The 18,166-nt window shown below is 36.8% G+C and overlaps 1 protein-coding gene across 4 annotated transcripts in view; it reads right to left on the bottom strand.

The window, feature by feature from the left end:
- Positions 1-15,558, bottom strand: part of pbx1b (pre-B-cell leukemia homeobox 1b) — an 87,615-nt gene extending 72,057 nt beyond the window's left edge. For 2 of the 4 annotated variants that reach the window (XM_047813679.1, XM_027146886.2), the window contains exons 1-2: positions 15,065-15,555; positions 13,368-13,441 (exon numbers count right to left, since the gene is read on the bottom strand). In XM_047813679.1, the coding sequence (XP_047669635.1) occupies positions 13,368-13,441; positions 15,065-15,252 (262 nt within the window). In that variant the 5' untranslated portion in view covers positions 15,253-15,555. Of the gene's footprint in view, positions 1-13,367; positions 13,442-15,064 lie in introns of all 4 variants that reach the window. The other 2 variants (XM_047813678.1, XM_027146887.2) reach the window with 2 other exon arrangements.
- Positions 15,559-18,166: the final 2,608 nt, after the last annotated feature.

The raw sequence follows: 18,166 nt of genomic DNA, 5'->3' as shown, positions 1-18,166 counted from the left end.
ACAGGGGCCAAAAGCAATGCACTCTTCTGCTCCAGAACATTTGCTTCCTTTCGAGGGGGGCACAAGGCTCTGCACACTTCCTCGAAAAAATGTTCCCCTGCCACTGATGCCGTGTGCTGAGGGGCTATTTTAAGAACTACACACACACACACACACACACACACACACACACACACACACACACACGCACACACCTGCGATGGGACTCTCGTCGAGCTAGGCATGCCGTTAATTGGTGTCAGTTTTGGTAGAAGCACACCACAGCAGAAAGTCACAAAACTAGTCCCTGATGACATGTCAGCAGTAGCCACCACCTTTTTTATATCCTATTTGTTTTTAATATCTATTACACAATTGGCAATAATCAGATGCACAATATACATGCACGTAAAAAAACCTTCTCTGCCAATCTTTATGCACGTATATGTGTACAGCACTGATTCCTAAGCCAAAACCTCCTAAAAAAAAGCCTGTCATAAATATTATTCATAAATATTATTAGAATTATACAGTTTGAAATGTTGATATTACAGAAGCCTGCAATATTTTTAGCTCTGATTCACTGGTGTTGTTTAATGTGTGTAATGGTGACTGGCAATTTTCTTTTGAAATGCAAACTTAATATCTCAGTGAAAATCAGTATTTCTGCCTTAAGCTCATCATTAGCTGAAAGCAAATAATGGCAAACTGTGACCTCATCTCAGCACCATATAACCCTCTCCAATTGTTCCTGCTAAATAACAGCTTCTGCAATTATTAAAGTGATTGGAAGCCAGTACTGAATCTGCCAATACTTAGAACACAGATATCGGGATTGTATAGACAAAGAAAAAGGGTTCAGTAGCTAAGGTATCAATAAGTCAAAACCCATTTAGCAGCGTGTTTCTGCAGTGTGCAATGAGAGGACTGAGCTCAAGGTAATGTTATTCCTCAGGAACATTTTCCTCCTCAACACAACAGGGAGACAGGCAGACATAATGAGAGACAGCGGCTTATTACCGCCATATATTAACATGTCTAATTATGAGCGATTTGCATAGATGGGCAAATCCTTACAAGAAAGAAATGGAGAGAGAGCAAGAGAGAGCAAGGGAGAGAGAGAGAGGGAGGGGGTGAAAGAGAGAGAATGAGGAGTAGAGAAAGATTCTTTAGGGGAAATCTCATGATCAACTAGCCATATTTTTTGCATAACGAGCAAGCGAAAAAAATGTGGTTTGTTCAATAACGACCAATATGCAATAACACCACTGAGTTCTATAACATGTACCCATTACTCACATTAATAATTTTAAAAAATAATAAAGTAATTTTATATGACTATACTGTTTTGCTAGCTCATTGTTATTTAAGAGCATTTAAATATTAAAATACATACTGTGTATCCCGAAAAGATTTCAAGTATCAGAATATGGTATTTTTGCCATAAAGAAAAACCCTATACTCAAACACGTGTACAGTGATAAGAAGCAAATATTCTACCAGGCTGTATTTTTTGGCATACTTATTTAGAGGGCAGACACCACATCTGGATCAGATGATATGCTCGTAACATCTGGTTCTTCAATGCATTAGAGCAAGCTTCACAGAATATTAGCTTTGGGTCAAAGTGTGTGTGTGTGTGTGTGTGTGTGTGTGTGTGTGTGTGTGTGTGTGTGTGTGTGTGTGTGTGTGTGTGTGTGTGTGTGTGTGTGAGAGAGAGAGAGAGAGAGAGAGAGAGAGAGAGAGAGAGAGAGAGAGAGAGAGAGAGAGAGCATGTGATGATAGTTAAATCATTTAAGCGGCTACAGAGTGACTCTCTACAATGTCTGTTTCTGGTGGCAGTAATGTGGTACCTTGTGCATTTTATCATCTATCATAAAGAAAATACACACTCGCACATTCAGACACATGCAAGAAAAGAATCTTATCATCACACTGCTTAAAATAATATACTACGCACAATGTCAAAAACTAGACACATGCTAATATTACATTTTCACATTATAATATTGTCAACATTTAATCACACCACATTTAATTCATTTTATGAATTTCATTTATAGAACCATAAGAATTGCATAAAGAAGGAGAGCTGGGGGGTGGACTGGAGTTCAAAAAACAATAAGAAAAACAAAGCAAGCAACAGAAGACCAAAAGTCTTAGAGAAGAAAGAGAAAGAAATATTGTAAAAAACAGAAAAAATGGAAAAACAGGAAAATGATAGGAAATGGGGAGAGACAGAGAAACAGAGAGAGAGAGAGAGAGAGAGAGAGAGAGAGAGAGAGAGAGAGAGAGAGAGAGAGACATGTCAAAGCAAACGTTTTATGACGTTAAATATCGGATGCAAATGAAAAGAGAAAATCTATCATAGCTGTAATGTGGCCTGAAGGGAGAGGGTGGTGAGAGGGAGACAGGGAGTACGGTGATGTATGGACGAGGTGGATGAGAGGTGAAAAGCGTGGCGAGGTGGAGGGATGGAGGGATGGCAGGATGGAGGAATGGGGAGGGGGGGTGGTCCTGGCAGACTCCTAAGAGCCCAGGGCGAAAGTGGAATAAATGTTGATTAGTGTTGATTTTGTCCGACGAGCAGCCGGCGAGTGACGGAAGGACTAAGCTGCAGCGAAAGGCGGCCATTAATCTTGGTCTGGTTTAAGTTGTGTATATTAATTTGTGTCATTTCCACTACGTGGAGAGAGGCCTCTCCCACTCTTTCTCTCACTCTGCTCCCCACTGCATTTCTCTCTCTCTTTCTCTCTCTCAGTGTGTGTTTGTGTGTGTGTGTGTAGTGTGTTTCTGTGTGTGTGTGTGTGTGTGTGTGTGTGTGTGTGTGTGTGTGTGTGTGTGTGTGTGTGTGTGTGTGTGTGTGTGTGCGTGTGAGGGTTTGGTAGGCCCATTGGTGTCTCACAGCAGCAGCGAGAGGGAGAAGAGGAAATGAGATTCCGAATCTCACATTAAAGAAAATGAACTCCTACGGGGGTTGGTATGGCAACCGCATTCGTAAAAGAGAGCGCCGGTTTAACGTGCTACAAATTTGAAGATTCGATTAAACGTGTAGTGCATTAAGGATGCGGGGGGTTGAAAGCAGAAATACCGAGCTTCTTACCCACGCGGCTGGTTAAAAATGGCTTTATGAAAAAGGAAAGCAGAGCAGAGTGATAACATCTCCACTGTGCGCTTGTGATGTGCTGAACGCTGTGCATTCAGCTAATATGGAGGCAGCATTGACTGCTAGAGCTGATAAGAACCCCAGCCAGCCACTGATACCAGTTTCAGCCCGTTTCATCTCTTTATGCGATACATATCTATTTCCATAAATATTAAAATGCTATATATTCTAATAGAATCAAAGACAATGGCTCCATTCATGCAAGCGCAGGATTCCAAACATGTGCATGACTCTGACCAGGAGCTTTTTTCCTCTCATGCCAACACACATGCTTGCACATGTAGACAGCTTCATCCGAGAGCTCTCAATCAATTGCAGTGAAAACTCGATGTCATAGTTAATTACCAAATTGCATCAGGGCTGAATTTTGGCAATTAAGCTTCTTAATATGATTAACACGTCTCAATTAGGCCGCTGACAATTTGCATAATTCATAAGGTAATGCGATTGCGCTCTGGTGTATGCTCCAAGATAACAATACTAAACATGCTAAATGTGAGCGGTGTCTGTCTTGACATCCATCTCCACGATTGCTGCTCTGCTTAATCGCATTTTAGACACAAACGCTGGAAAAGCCACGCTTGCAAAAAAATGTACACTTGTTACAATGGCTCTATATATGTGTGAGCACGATTGTGTGTGTGTTTGTGTGTGTGTGTGTGTGTGTGTGTGTGTGTGTGTGTGTGTGTGTGCATGTGTGTTTGTGTGTGTGCGTGTGTGTGTGTTTGTGTGTATCTATTATGCGCAGAATTAGGTTTTAGCGTTTCCGCTCGGAGGATAATTAGCCCGTGTGGCTGAGGAAACAGCTGTGATGCCCATCTCTCCCTCACTCTGGTGGACGATAGAGCAAAGAAAGCCCTCCTTTTATAACATCAGGCCACACTGTTTGTGTGTGTGTGTGTGTGTGTGTGTGTGTGTGTGTGTGTGTGTGTGTGTGTGTGTGTGTGTTCAGACACACAATTTTGACAGCATATGAAGTGGCAGTGTTAGACAGGGGATCAAATCATTAAGTACAATCTTTAGGCCTCCTGTTTTTTTTTTTTGCTGCTAGGTTAGACATACATAAAGGACATAATAGTATCGGTTACTATCTAATTTATTATTTAGAAATGCAGGATTGGTAATGATAAAGAGGTTTGAATGCAATATTGAACGGTTTAAAGTGTTAGCACTGAGGACAGGTAACTAGGCTACATTGTTTAAAAGATAAAAAAAAATGTATGTGAATTAGAAATGATGTACTGTATATCATCATAAATAAGGTGAATTTTAATGATCAGGTATAATTATTATTCTTCTCTTCTAGAATGTACTTTTTTATAAAGATAAAGACATAAAATGAAATTCAATAGCTGTGTAGTTCTTGTTCATCAGTTTCCTATCATCGTTCATACTTAATATCTGTAGTCTCACACATTCTGCAGAAGTACTGCTTGTATTAGTCGTATTTTTACTCCTCTTAAATCGCACAGCTTGCAAGTTTACCAGCTTCTGTATCACCATCAGGAGCTCTACTGCATGACTTCATTTGTAAACATATCGTGCAAATTAAATGGTTTAACTTATTCAATATTTCTTAATGCAGGCTTCTACTTTCAAAGCATCTTGCACATATGTAAAGGAGATGAACTGCTCATATCAGAACCAGTTTTAATCCAATCTGTAGACAATAACAGAACATAAAGCAACAAAATTGGATTCATTTGGATTTTCGAGCCTATTCTTTTGTCACTTTAGTACGTGGCAGAATCTAATCCAAGCATAGGGCTGAGCACTGCCAAAGGTTAACAGTCTTATAGCTCAGACACAGCTCTCTAACTGTCCAGGGAATTAAACTCACCAATGATATGTACAGAAAAAGTGTACTGCAGTTATACTGCTGCACAGAACATCTGTGATGTTTCTTGCAACATATTAAAACCAACTGATGATGTTTTGGTGTAACACAGTTAAAAATGTGCCCAGCATTCATCTGACCAAAACAAAATAGTTTTGTGTTGGATCACACTAGTGCCACCATTTATCAATGAGCAGAAAATAAATTATGTAGAACTTCATAGAGGTGCTCACAGAATAAAAAGTCTGTAAAGATCTGCAAAGATCGACAATGTGATAACATTTAAGGAACAATATTTTATTCAGTGCTACTCATAACCTTACACAGCACCAATGGAGAACTTGTCTATCTCTTTTGTATTGCACATTATCACATTGTCATCAACGGAATTTGATGAAAAAGTTATTATAAGCGAGAGGAATTATGAAATCTTTCCAATAGTTATAGTTTTACATGAAAACACATATTTATAGTTTAAACATAAACTTATTAGCAGAAGCCTTAATGTGTAAAATGATCATTTCATTTCCCTTCTCTATCTTCTCTATAATCATCAGTGGGCCTGCTGCTGCTTTTAGAACCAAACAAATAGTAATTATAAAGTCAGATTCATTCATTAAAACTTTTTCACTTCTTGTTCATCCATATTTATATTTTTAAATGATCTTCCATATTTTGAAAATGAAGATTAAAGGTTTATACCTTGTGAGTATAGATGGATAAAACATTTAAATTTGTTCTCCTTCTGTATTTCTCCAAATCAGTGAAATTTTGTAACCGAACACCTAATCATTTTAGTTAGATTTCCATTACTTTTTTTTCCAGCCTGGCTTATATTTTAAAGCAGAAGAACACCTTGCTCTTAGTTTTGTTCTTTTCCTTGGCGTTGTGTCAACCATACGTTAGTGGTCACTGTTTTAAAACCACCGTGATGAAATTGCACTGTGTATTTTATTTCAGCGTGCGCCCTGGTTCCCATGAAGTGAATGGTGCTGACTGAGAGGCCTTGCTAAAATGATTTACTCCAGCTGTAATGAGCTATACAGCAGTAACCGTATACTATGACTACTGTCACCTTTAACGCTGTGCAAAACGCAGCACAGTCTCATGGTAATCAGATCTCTGGCTCGTTTCAGCCTTGTCAAATATTCCTCTGTCGCCCTCTCTCCTCACCCCATTCTCACCCTTCAAAAAATAACATTACATCACCCCACAGCTCGCTCTTATAAATGGGTTGTTCCCGAGGGCGTGAAACCTTACGCTGGTCAAACACACTCCGCTGGAAAACAGGCTCTTTGTTGAGAGAAGAGGAAAAAAATCAAACGGCAGGCTAGTCTGTCTCAACTGCTGTGGTTTGACACAGGTTTATAAGATTTAGATTTATAACAAATGTAAGATGTTTACAGCTCCTTTTCATTTCCAATCTTTCTCAGGTGGCGTTTGTTTACAAGTCCGATTTCCAGAAACCTGAGGACAGGACTTTACTGATTATGAAGCTATGAGAAACTCCATATTGAAAAAAGAAAAGGAAAATGAATTGATTTAGTACGTAATTCATTTTCGACGTTGCTCGGTGGAGTTTAAGTGGAGAAAAACGAGAAGGGAAAATGAAAAAGTCACTGAGTGTGTTAACAGTTTCCATAATGGCTTCATTTATGAAAGGGGAAAAAGAGCGAATTAGGAAAGCGTGTGAAGTGAAACTGGAACTCAAGAAACTATTTGTATCCTGTTTATTTATGTACGCCAGGAGCAGAGTGCGACTGTTACTCAACTCTTGCCATTCTCCTGTTTGTTTTTTTCTTAGCTAAGGTTCAAGGCAGTGTCACGAAGCGGCATGCATGTGACGCTAAGCAACCACACTCCTTGACACCATCCGTAAGTGCCTGGAGATCCAAGCATTTGTTCCTCTGAGACGGGTTTCTAAGTGTCAGAAGAGACAAAACCCAAAAAATGACACACACACACACAACAAAGAACATTTGCACTTTCTCCTTTCAAGTGCAAGCCTGGGTTATGTCATTGCAGTGTGGAGTGTGGAGTAACGAAAGAGTTTGTGAGTGGTGTTAAAGTCTCTGTGAGAAGGAGAGAGAGAGAGAGAGAGAGAGAGAGAGAGAGAGAGAGAGAGAGAGAGAGAGAGAGAGAGAGAGAGAGAGAGAGATGGAGTTGGGCTGGTATTTTTGGAAAGTCGTCAAAGCTCCAGGGACTGGAAGCACTCTGACAAGGCACGGTCATTGTTTTCAGCAGAGTTTACCAGGAGACCTTTCTCCTTCTTCCTCTTCCTTACTAAAATTAAATTTATTTCAGTTTAACAACAACTGCCTAATAGGATGTGTTCAGTACATCACTCTATCTGTATTAAATGGCATATGGCATTGCTTTTAAACAATTGGGCTGAGGAAAAAGTTTTAAGCTACAGCCACAGCACTATTATTTTATTCATTAATAAAAGCTTTATATAATGGTGTCATTTCTGTCATTATCTTTCTGTCTATATATATGTCTACAGACAGAAAGATAATGACAGAAATGTACTGTATAATTACAGTAGGTATTACAGTAGGCAGCTAGACATGTTCTAGTAATCAGGAATAACAATGTGCCAATTTGTTAGAATTAAAACACAAGAATAGCAAGTCATTTCATGTATTTATAGATGTGATTAGCACGAATCCAAAAATTTATTAGCTTATTTTATATTTCTTTTAAAATACATAAACCTATTTTTTATCTTTTACTTGAAGTGGCTCAGTGAACTCAGTGATAATAAATATGTATCGTTTCATTCATTTTCAATATAGTAGGTCTTTTATTGTAGACAAACTCGAAGAAATGTCACAAAAAGTACAGATTAGTGACAATATGATATTTTTAAACTTAAATTAGGACAAAAACTGTTAAAAGCTTCTTTCTTTCTTTATGTCTTGTATATATATACGTATATATATATATATATATATACGTATATATATATGTGTTTATATACACGTATATACACACATATATATATATATATATATATATGTATGTATACATATATACACACACACACACACACACACACACATATATATATTAAAAGGTTCTTATGTAAAAGGTTGTTATATATTCAGCCATAATGAGACTAAAAAAACAGCTTCAATTTACCATTGCATACATTCTACAAAGTCTACAGGAATCTACATCATTCATAAATAAGATATTAACTCAGTTTTGATGATGATGATGATGATGATGATGATGATGATGATGGAATGCCCTCTAGTTGAAAATCACCAAGCGTTTTTTGCTATCATTTTATCTGAATATTATAACATTTAATACATTATCATGATATAAACCATGATAAAAAATTAATTATGGTTAGATAAAAATGTAATGTCTATATAAGGTACACTGAATATAAATTTACATTACAAATACATTTGCCCTGTCTGATACTAACAACACTGTAGTCCATAACCGGCATGAACAAGAATAATAATAACAAACACACTACAGGAAAGTAATGCACCAAGTATAAAACATGTGAATGAGAACACAATTCGAGAATCTGTGTGTGAAACAACACTCTGTTCACGGAGTCGAGAGTGAAAATATGTGAGGAATGAACCTACAGTACAGCCTGGGTTCAGGAGAGCAGAGTGTCAAAAGTGAAGAGGGGGAAAAAATAAGACTAAGAAAATCCTACTTCTATCAGTATACACAGTCAGTAAGGAGGAATAGAAAAACAAAGTGTAGGTCAAAAGATCAGGTTGTGCCCTCACACCATGCATACACTCCACTGCAAGCACCGAATATCACACCAGTTTAGCTTAAAACACCCACACTCACACACACAAACAAACACACCTTTGTGAAATACAACAAATAACAAATGAGACAGAGCAACAATGTTCTGCCAAAAATACATTACCTTTCTTGGATTACAAGACGCTGTTTGTAGTAATACTTCATCAGTATGTATAAGCAGTTAAAATTAAAATTGTAAATCACAAAAGTGCAATGCATACAGTACTTCAGCTAATTCATGCTGTGTTTTGGATCACAAGATAGATAACTGAGAAAAACTGATTTTGGATTTAAAATTTTCTATCTGAAATGTTTGCTAAAACATACAAACAAATTTCATTATGATATAAAATATTTAAATTAACCATGGTAAAATCAGACCATGTAATCGTTAATATTATGAATTTATTGTTAACTGCTCAAGTTTCTTTAAATACAGTGCATCATGCTGTGGCCTTATAATTGTCTAACTATACTGTATATTTACACACACTATAAAAATCCAGAAATACACAAGCACAAATGTGTGTGTGTGTGTGTGTGTGTGTGTGTGTGTGTGTGTGTGTGTGTGTGTGTGTGTGTGTGTGTGGGTGTATGTGCGTATGTGCGAGTGTGTGTGTGTGTGTGTGTGTGTGTGTGTGTGTGTGTGTGTGTGTGTGTGTGTGTGTGTGTGTGTGTGTGTGTGTGTGTGTGTGTGTGTGTGTGTGTGTGTGTGTGTGTGTGTGTGTGTGTGTGTGTGTGTGCGTGTGTGCGCGCGTGTGTGTGGACAGGCAAAAAAAGGTGGTTAATAGCTGAATATCTGCTCAGGGTTAGGTTTCCGCAAAATTATACGGTAATGCTTTAAAGGCTGCTTCACCATACATTTATTAAGAATTTTCAAAAGAACTTTTAGCCTCGTGAGCATAAAGACTGTACAAATTTTCAGAAGACTGATATAAAAGTCATTTTAACTGGGAAAAGAGCACAGAGAACACATATAAAATGTTTGAGTATACCATATGCATACTGTACATGAGAGCACAAAATAAACGCAGTGATGTGAACAGCACTACCAGTCAAACTCACTGTTTATACAAACTTATGTACACAGAAAAAATACACGCTGCTTAAACAATGAGCCACTATTGATCACTACAATATAAATGTTCTTGCTGGGTTAGAATGTGAAGCAGGAGTGTCAACCTGACGGCCTGGAGGACTAAAGCTCCACAGAGATTTGTGGTTTCATTCCTCTAACACACCAAAGTCAGCTCATGCAGTAGACAGTAATTAACTGATGTGCTAATTGAGGTAGAATGTACAATTCTACAGGGCTGTGGCCTTCTTCACTTTAGTCTGTCACCTCAAATGTTAAAGCTGATTTATATTATATTGCTGTTTAATAATGGATATGTGTTTATAATGCATGAAGCCACAGTTATTAAAAATAACCCCACAGCCATAACTGGAATACAACATATCTGGTTAAAATGATGGTAATTGTGCTTCAGTTATACATGAAGTACTAGAAAGAATTTTTCACTTAAAGATTCCTATTAATAAATCCTATTATGCTATAGTTAAAACAATGCGTATAAACTAGGAAAGCAAACTGTGTAAACGCTGTATGGCAATTGCTCATTCTAGCATAAGTAGAGGAATGTAATCTTATAAAAACACTGTTTTTATAGCTGCTTATCTTCTACATCGCTCTGTAACTAATGAAACGCTATCATAAATTATATTGTAACTAAAATGTTTAATCAGTCAATTTCACCTATATCTGTATATCCAAAAATGCCAAAAATATCAACTTCTGAAACATTCGCTAAATAAATCTCACTGGGCAACCTTGAAATGAATGTCAATTCATTTTGATGTTAAAAGTGTTCACATATTGCAGTATGGTAAAATTAACACTGTTTTTTCTACTGATTTTCATGATTCTCACCCTGAGTCAATTAGAAGAGTATAAACTTGTATATATACTTTTTTCCAGTGTGGTTCTGAGAGCTGTTTGTTGTATGCACCAGGGTATGTAAACGTTTGAATCATATTTTAAGTACAGATAATACTGAAAATGAAAAATAATACCAAATCATTTGTCATGTCCCAAATCACTTTTGCATTTTTACTCAATATTTAACCTCCAACCTGCTTCCTTATTTAGTGTGTGAAAACATTATACTAAGATCATAGAAAACTTTTTCCTAATTTTCAACAGATGGGACTTAAAAATGTAAAAACTTGTCAAACATGGTGGACAGGACTATCATTCAGACTAAGAAACTTTTTTGGGTGAAAATGTACTAAAAAAAAACCATAAACCACAATATAATACAACTTTAAAAATAATTAGATATATATACTTTTAACTCCCACTTTTTCAAAGGACTAGGACTGTTCAAGCAGAGACAGCCATTAAGCTAGAACATGCTTCTGAAAATCTTCACTCCTTGTAAATCACGCGCTAACGTGTTACATTAATAAACACAAAAACCTCAAACAGCTGGGTTCTATGGATTTCAACACTCAAAGAAGCTTGTACAAGAAATGCAGACACTTCACTTTTCTCCCCCTCCTACAATCTCAACCCAGACGATGGTAGAGCTAAATATTTTGCTCGGCCTAATCTCCGTTGAGAAGCAGGGAGGAGTGAGGACGGCTGTGGGATTCCCCTACAGGATTTTTCGTCCAAACTAAACACACATGCCAAGAGAGCTCTCGAACAAGAGAGGCAAACAAATACACCTCAAATCTAAACCTTCTTAAAGCCCCATCACTCAGTGAGCACAGTGTATATACCTGAGCTGTCTTATAGTCTTGGGTTCCAGCTTTGACTTGTGAGCCACAGAACCACTGCTTGAAATGAGGAGGTGAGCTTTAGGCAATAGGTCCATGTCACCCTGAGCTCAAACTCTGAATGAACCAGAAAAGGGAGTGAAAAACATAGCTAGCTATGTGCATAGCTATGTCCCCCCTGCTGCTGCAAAACAACACAGACAGAGAGAAAGGGAAAGGCAACACGGGAGTTTGTCTATGCAAACGCCACGAAAGGGCAGCTAAGCAGTCGAGAAAGCTGACTAAACTACAGCGTTCGTGCTGAAGCTATCTGGCCAGGAAGGGAAATTCAAAGAAAGATATCTCCTTTAGATATATCCATCCATTTTATTTCACGCACTAATAACTGTGAAAAATGCCTGAGCCTTTTCCGTGATGGAGTCTCAGGCGCAAATTCAGTGCTGTGCCGTCTCTCCAGAGGTGAAAATAAAAAGAGCTTGCAAGTCTGAAGTCTATTTGGTATGAGATTCAGATTGCTCGTGTCATTTTATATTGTCAGCGAGAAAGACTTGGAGCATGGTTATCACCAAACGGACACATCACAAATGAATCCCTTGAATGTTTAAATCCACACACACATACACATACACATACACACATACACACACACACACACACACACACACACACACACACACACACACACACACAGGAAATCTGCCACCTGGTAATTCAGCCTAATCATTAAACACTTAAAATCATGCAGGGCAAATTTTACGCCACGTTATGCATTTGACTCTTGCAGCTTTTAAAGCCAAAATGTACAAAACAACGTGACAAAGCAAACAGCGAAGAGTAAAATACATTGACAGAGCAGCGAGGCAGAAACATCTGTACACAAAGAGATATTTCCAGCTGCAAGAGAGACAAATCAAACAAAGTGTTTACCGGCTACGAGTGGACATATGGACTTTATCTGCTGCTGCATTTTAAATAGAGATACACTTTAAAATACAAAGCAAGTATAAAAGCAAAAAAATCGTCTGCATTCGGGGGAAACATTTTAGCTAAAAGAGATCAACAATATGTGAATAAGTAGACCATTAAATATAGGCTAAATTATTATTATTATTATTATTTAGTTAGTTACTTCAAAGAGTATCATTATAAATAAGCTAAACTTAAACACAGCAGCTCTTGGACTACAATAGGAAAAAGAAAGGAAGGAAGAAAAGGAAGGAAGAAAGGAAAAAAGGAAGGCAGAAAAAAGAAAGAAGGAAGGAAGGAAGGAAGGAAGGAAGGAAGGAAGGAAGGAAGGAAGGAAGGAAGGAAGGAAGGAAGGAAGGGAAAAAATGAAGGAAGGAGAAAGAAAGAAAGAAAGAAAGAAAGAAAGAAAGAAAGAAAGAAAGAAAGAAAGAAAGAAAGAAAGAAAGAAAGAAAGAAAAAAAGGAAAAAAGAAAGACTTCACTTTCAATGTGAAACTTATTAAAACTGTTAAAGACTTCAAGAAAGAAACATTCAGTGGCTCCATTGAGACCCAAAGCCTTGTCCTGTGTTTCCCTGCAGTTTATATCCATTATTAAACTTAAATTGGGCCCCCATAATGTTGTACACCCTTTTCTTGAAAGTCACATCAGAAAACTAATATTAATATTAATATAGTATATATTTCATTAGTATCCAACATTTAAAAAACACCAGACCAAAGACAGTTATTTATTTATACAGTCTGACAGCGTGTTAAAGTTAAATCTGAACTTTTTAAATATAGCCTAAGTGAAGAGATCATTACAAAAATAATATATATATATGTAATATATATAAAACATGACTGACCTGTTTTTTCTTTTATTTCACACAGAACGTTAAAGAGCGCGGGCTTCATCCTGTGACAGTTCAGCGCGTGCTTCCTAAAACAAAAAGTAAAAGGTGCGCGTGATCAGAAGCTCGCGCTGTAATTTTCCCGCCTTTTGTGCTCGATGATGAAGACACCTTCAGCCTCTGCTGAAAACATTACTCGCTTTTACGTTCATGAACTATTACCTGCGGCTCGCCACGTATTTTGTATATATTATTAAAAATATATTAAAATAAATAAAATATCCAGCCGTATAATACTACTAGTATTACTCTCATTAATGTTTGATAATCGTTTTATTTTAATGTAACGCTATATTTATTTAATTTAACAGTATTTCTAAGTCTATTAACTATTAACTAATTTTTAAATATTGATGAACTGATAATAATCCTAAACTGATGATTTATTCTCATCGACGATCTCCTCTTAGTCCTAAACAGTCTTTACAATAGTACAGCATGGGCACGTCCCAATCCGCCGTACTAAGTGTGCTGTCAGATTGGACACTACCTGTGATTATGGTAAACTACGCGTACTATTTAGTGGACTTCAGTAACGTGCGGTGTTGGATGTAGCAACGTTCAACGGCCTGTCGTCATGGTAACGGGAAAGCTTCGTTAGTAGCTGATAAAAGCTTAGCTAGCTCTTTAACAACCATGAAACTTGATGAGCTAGGTTTTTTTTGGTCAATACATATCGACAGGGATTATAAGGACTACACCAAGCAACAATGTGAATGTAATAAAATATTTTAAAAAATAAATAAACTATAGACTTTTTGAAACTTTGAGTATTTAACGGTCTCATCGGCTTTGATTAATCAATGTTCAGGTAAACAGCCATCTCAGCTAACTGAGATAATAAAGTGTCTTTTCTTCACTAGTTAAGTGTCTGTACTTTTGTTTACATTTAAATAAAAAAAGAAATATATAAATATTAAAATACGTAGCGCGGTTTACATCAGACTGTAAGAAACTGGTACAAATCGGGTGACAAAGCCAATTATAAATGTCTTATTTTTATTTTTATTATTATTAGTAGTAGTAGTAGTAGTTGTAGTAGTAGTAGTAGTAGTAGTAGTTCTGCTGTTGATATTATTATTATTATCATTATTATTATTATTGTTTTGTCATTATTATTATTAATAATAATGACAACAACAACAACAACAACAACAACAACAACAACAATAATAATAATAATAATAATAATAATAATAATAATAATAATAAATTAGTAGTAGTGGTGTCTGCAAAATAATAATGATCATTATTATTATTATTATTAACTACTAGCAATAATAATAATAATAATAATAATAATAATAAAAACACTACTACTACTACTACTAGTAATGATGATGATAATAATAATAATAACAACACTAATAATAATAATAATAATAATAATAATAATAATAATAATAATAATAATAACTGTGACTAGATCATTATAGTGCGCGTTTTTTTTTAGGAGCTACATATTTAATGCGACTTAATAAGTAAACTATTTAATGCAACTTAATTGTGAGAGCACGCTCTTACAGAAATACTGAGCGTGTGTGTGTGTATGTGTGTGTGTGTGTGTGTGTGTGTGTGTGTGTGTGTGTGTGTGTGTGTGTGTGTGTGTGTGTGTGTGTGTGTGTGTGTGTGTGTGTGTTTTGACAGCTTACCTGGCCTGCGCTTCGTCCAGACTTTGGTCTGTAATGGTCATGATTTGTTGTAAAATGTCTCCGATGTCCTGTTTCCTGCCGTCTCCGTCGGCTCCCCCGGTACCCTCCTGCATGTGCTGAGGCAGCCCGGGGTGCCCCGCCATCCCCACCCCGGCGTGAGAGTGCATCATCCGCGGCTGCTCGTCCATGTCTGCCGCTTCCTCTCCCTGCAGTTTCGGCTAACCTTACGTCTCAGTCTGTCTCGGTCGCCCAGTCAGCGGTAAACACACACAAAAAAGCCTACAAGCTTCTCTCTGTACTCTATGAAATACGAGCTGAACTCTATTGGCCGGGTTGGACTTCAGCAGTGAATTGAAGCGCGTGCGTAAATTGAGAGCTGTCTCACGGTGCTCCGGTTAATCACAGTAGGTGCGATGTGGACTGAACACTCTTACAAGCAACCGCTCACAGTTCGGTCCATCCCCTCGCTTTTGTTACACGTTAACAGCGCAAACACCGACTATGGAGCATAAATTCCGCCCACGCTACCTGATTGGAGGGATGAACATCATCAACTTCCACCCGTCTTACATGATTGGATGGTTGTAACCACTGGCTCCTCCTTAGCTGCTTCTCTTAGAACGTCAATCATGGCGCGTAGAGAAGACATTGAGACGCGGGAACGAGCTTACTATACACTAATCTTCCTGATGCTACACTCGATTATGATTGCATTCACATGCTAGATTTGGTTCATTAGATTGCATTCACTGGTTTCTAACAAAACTTTCCCAAACAAGCATTTTGAAAGCATTGAAACACCTGAGCTCTTCATCATAGGAGATGATATTTAGGTTCTTAGCAGAACACGTGCTTTTTAATTAAGTATACAAAATAGCAGGATTTTATAACAAGACATAACTGACAGCTAAGTGTTATTACCAAGGTGGAGTCTGTCTACATTGCCTCTCATGAATCTACTGAGCTTTTATTATAAGAAGTGCCTTTACTAAATAACGTCTCATAAATATCAGATAAAGCATATAATGTTAAGCTTTAACACACAATGTACTTCCTACTTCCATGATGGCAATTTTCAATCTTAAGACAAGACCCTCATTTAATATGAATTAAAAATAAATAAATAAATCCAGCATGGTCGTGCCCTGTAAATCAGATAGCTGGCTAGTCAGAAGGAAACAATCTTATTTTAAAACTATTTTAATCTTACTATGCAAAATAACATGGAATTATTACCAGAAAACAAAAGAGAGTTATTATATTTTATGCATTTAATCGTATCAACGTTGAACTTTGTCTGCCACGTTTGATTTGGACGCCATTATAGCATTATTCCATAAAACAGAAAATATACTATAATGCTATAAATATATAGCAAGGAAAGTCACTCCTACGTAATTTCAGGCATCAAAACTTATGAGTGAATGCAGTTTAACTCCACACAATACATTTTTGTACAGCCTGCTACATGGTCCGTGAGATTGTGGTCTTATTCTTGTGCCCAGTGCAATGTGTATTATTTTTTCCAGGTATGTTGGAGGCCTACGCTTGGCTGCCTTTGCTTGCCTCGCCCTGATGTAAGCCGATGACCCATAGTGTGCAGGCACGTGTGTGTGTGTGTGTGTGTGTGTGTGTGTGTGTCCAGGCTGAAAAGTGCCCTTCAGGCCCACCGAATCCACCATTCCACTGTTCCTGCTGTGGGGGGCTAGGAAAGGGGCAAGGCGCCCACACTCACAGATAGTCTTTACTTTCTCTCTATCTCTCTATCTCTCTCTCTCTCTCTCTCTCTCTCTCTCTCTCTCTCTCTCTATATATATATATATATATATATATATATATATATATATATATATATATATATATATATATATATATATATTGATGGATTGATTACTTTAATGGATTGTACACAAGTTATAAATTATTTATAAAATATAAATATAAAAATTTATTTCAATGGATGTAACCTGGTGTCTATAATCAACACAGCTTGCTGCAAAAAAGCAAACAAACATTCAGTGGGTGTGAGTTTAGCAGGTGAAAACACTTGAGAGAGTTCAGAGGAGAATGACCAGACATGTTTGAAATAAAAAGAAGTCTTTGAAATCATGGTAAGCAGAAAAGCATCTCATCATGCAAAACACAAACTAAAGGCAGATGGGCCACAAGAGCAGAAGACCTCATCAAGTTCCACTGCTGTCAGCCAAGAATGGGAATCTGAGGCTGCAGTGGGCAAAGGCACCATGTGTCGTGCCATTGGTAAGTCCTACTAAGATTATCTATAATCGGCCATGATAGTTTTATTGCTGTTTTGTACCACATAAACACAAATTTTTATAGTATAGTACATTTAAAATTAATTGATTTACCAGTTTAGTAACTATATTAACTATAATATGGAAAATCTGATTGCATTAATCACTGGAAAAAACAGGTTATTGTATAGCAGGTCATTACACATCATTAAGTTTATCAACTTAGCAATTAATGTTTGAAATGTATGGGAAAGCAACAAAGTTGGTAAGCAATCATTTGGGTGGCATTTACACACCCCAAAATAAATGTCTCTTTATTTACAACAGAGCTCCTTTCCGGTTACATTATTTTAAAGAAAATTTAGTGAAGCCAATCTCATAACTCTGTTCAAGAAATCTGTAACGAATATGCCAAAGCAAATTGTTCCTTCAACATGTGTAAATAAATTGCTTTGCTTTAAAGCTAATAATTAGAGCTCATATATTGTGTTGATATTGATTAGGTAAAATAACAACTACAGCTTTTGTAGTAACTTATGTGGATAATTTGCAAGCCACTAACTTGATTATTAGCCTAAAGAGTAATTCTGTTTTGTATGAAGAGTAGTTCACTATAAAAAAATAAAAAATACCTGCTGGTGAGGGATTTTAAATAAACAAATGAAAAGCATTTTTGCATAAATTTGCTTTAAAAATAAAACACAAATCAGATTAAATGCACCTCTGAAATTAAATTTAAATTCAAACTTCCTGTTACATTTACAATTTATTTTTCATCAGGGAAACACACCTCTTGCTTGTGTTCCATATTTTATTTATGATTATTTATGTATCTACATTCTCAGAA

This window comes from Tachysurus fulvidraco, chromosome 5 (genome assembly GCF_022655615.1).
Source record: "Tachysurus fulvidraco isolate hzauxx_2018 chromosome 5, HZAU_PFXX_2.0, whole genome shotgun sequence".
In the NCBI taxonomy this organism is placed as follows: domain Eukaryota; kingdom Metazoa; phylum Chordata; class Actinopteri; order Siluriformes; family Bagridae; genus Tachysurus; species Tachysurus fulvidraco.
This window is presented reverse-complemented; position numbering and strand designations above follow the sequence as displayed.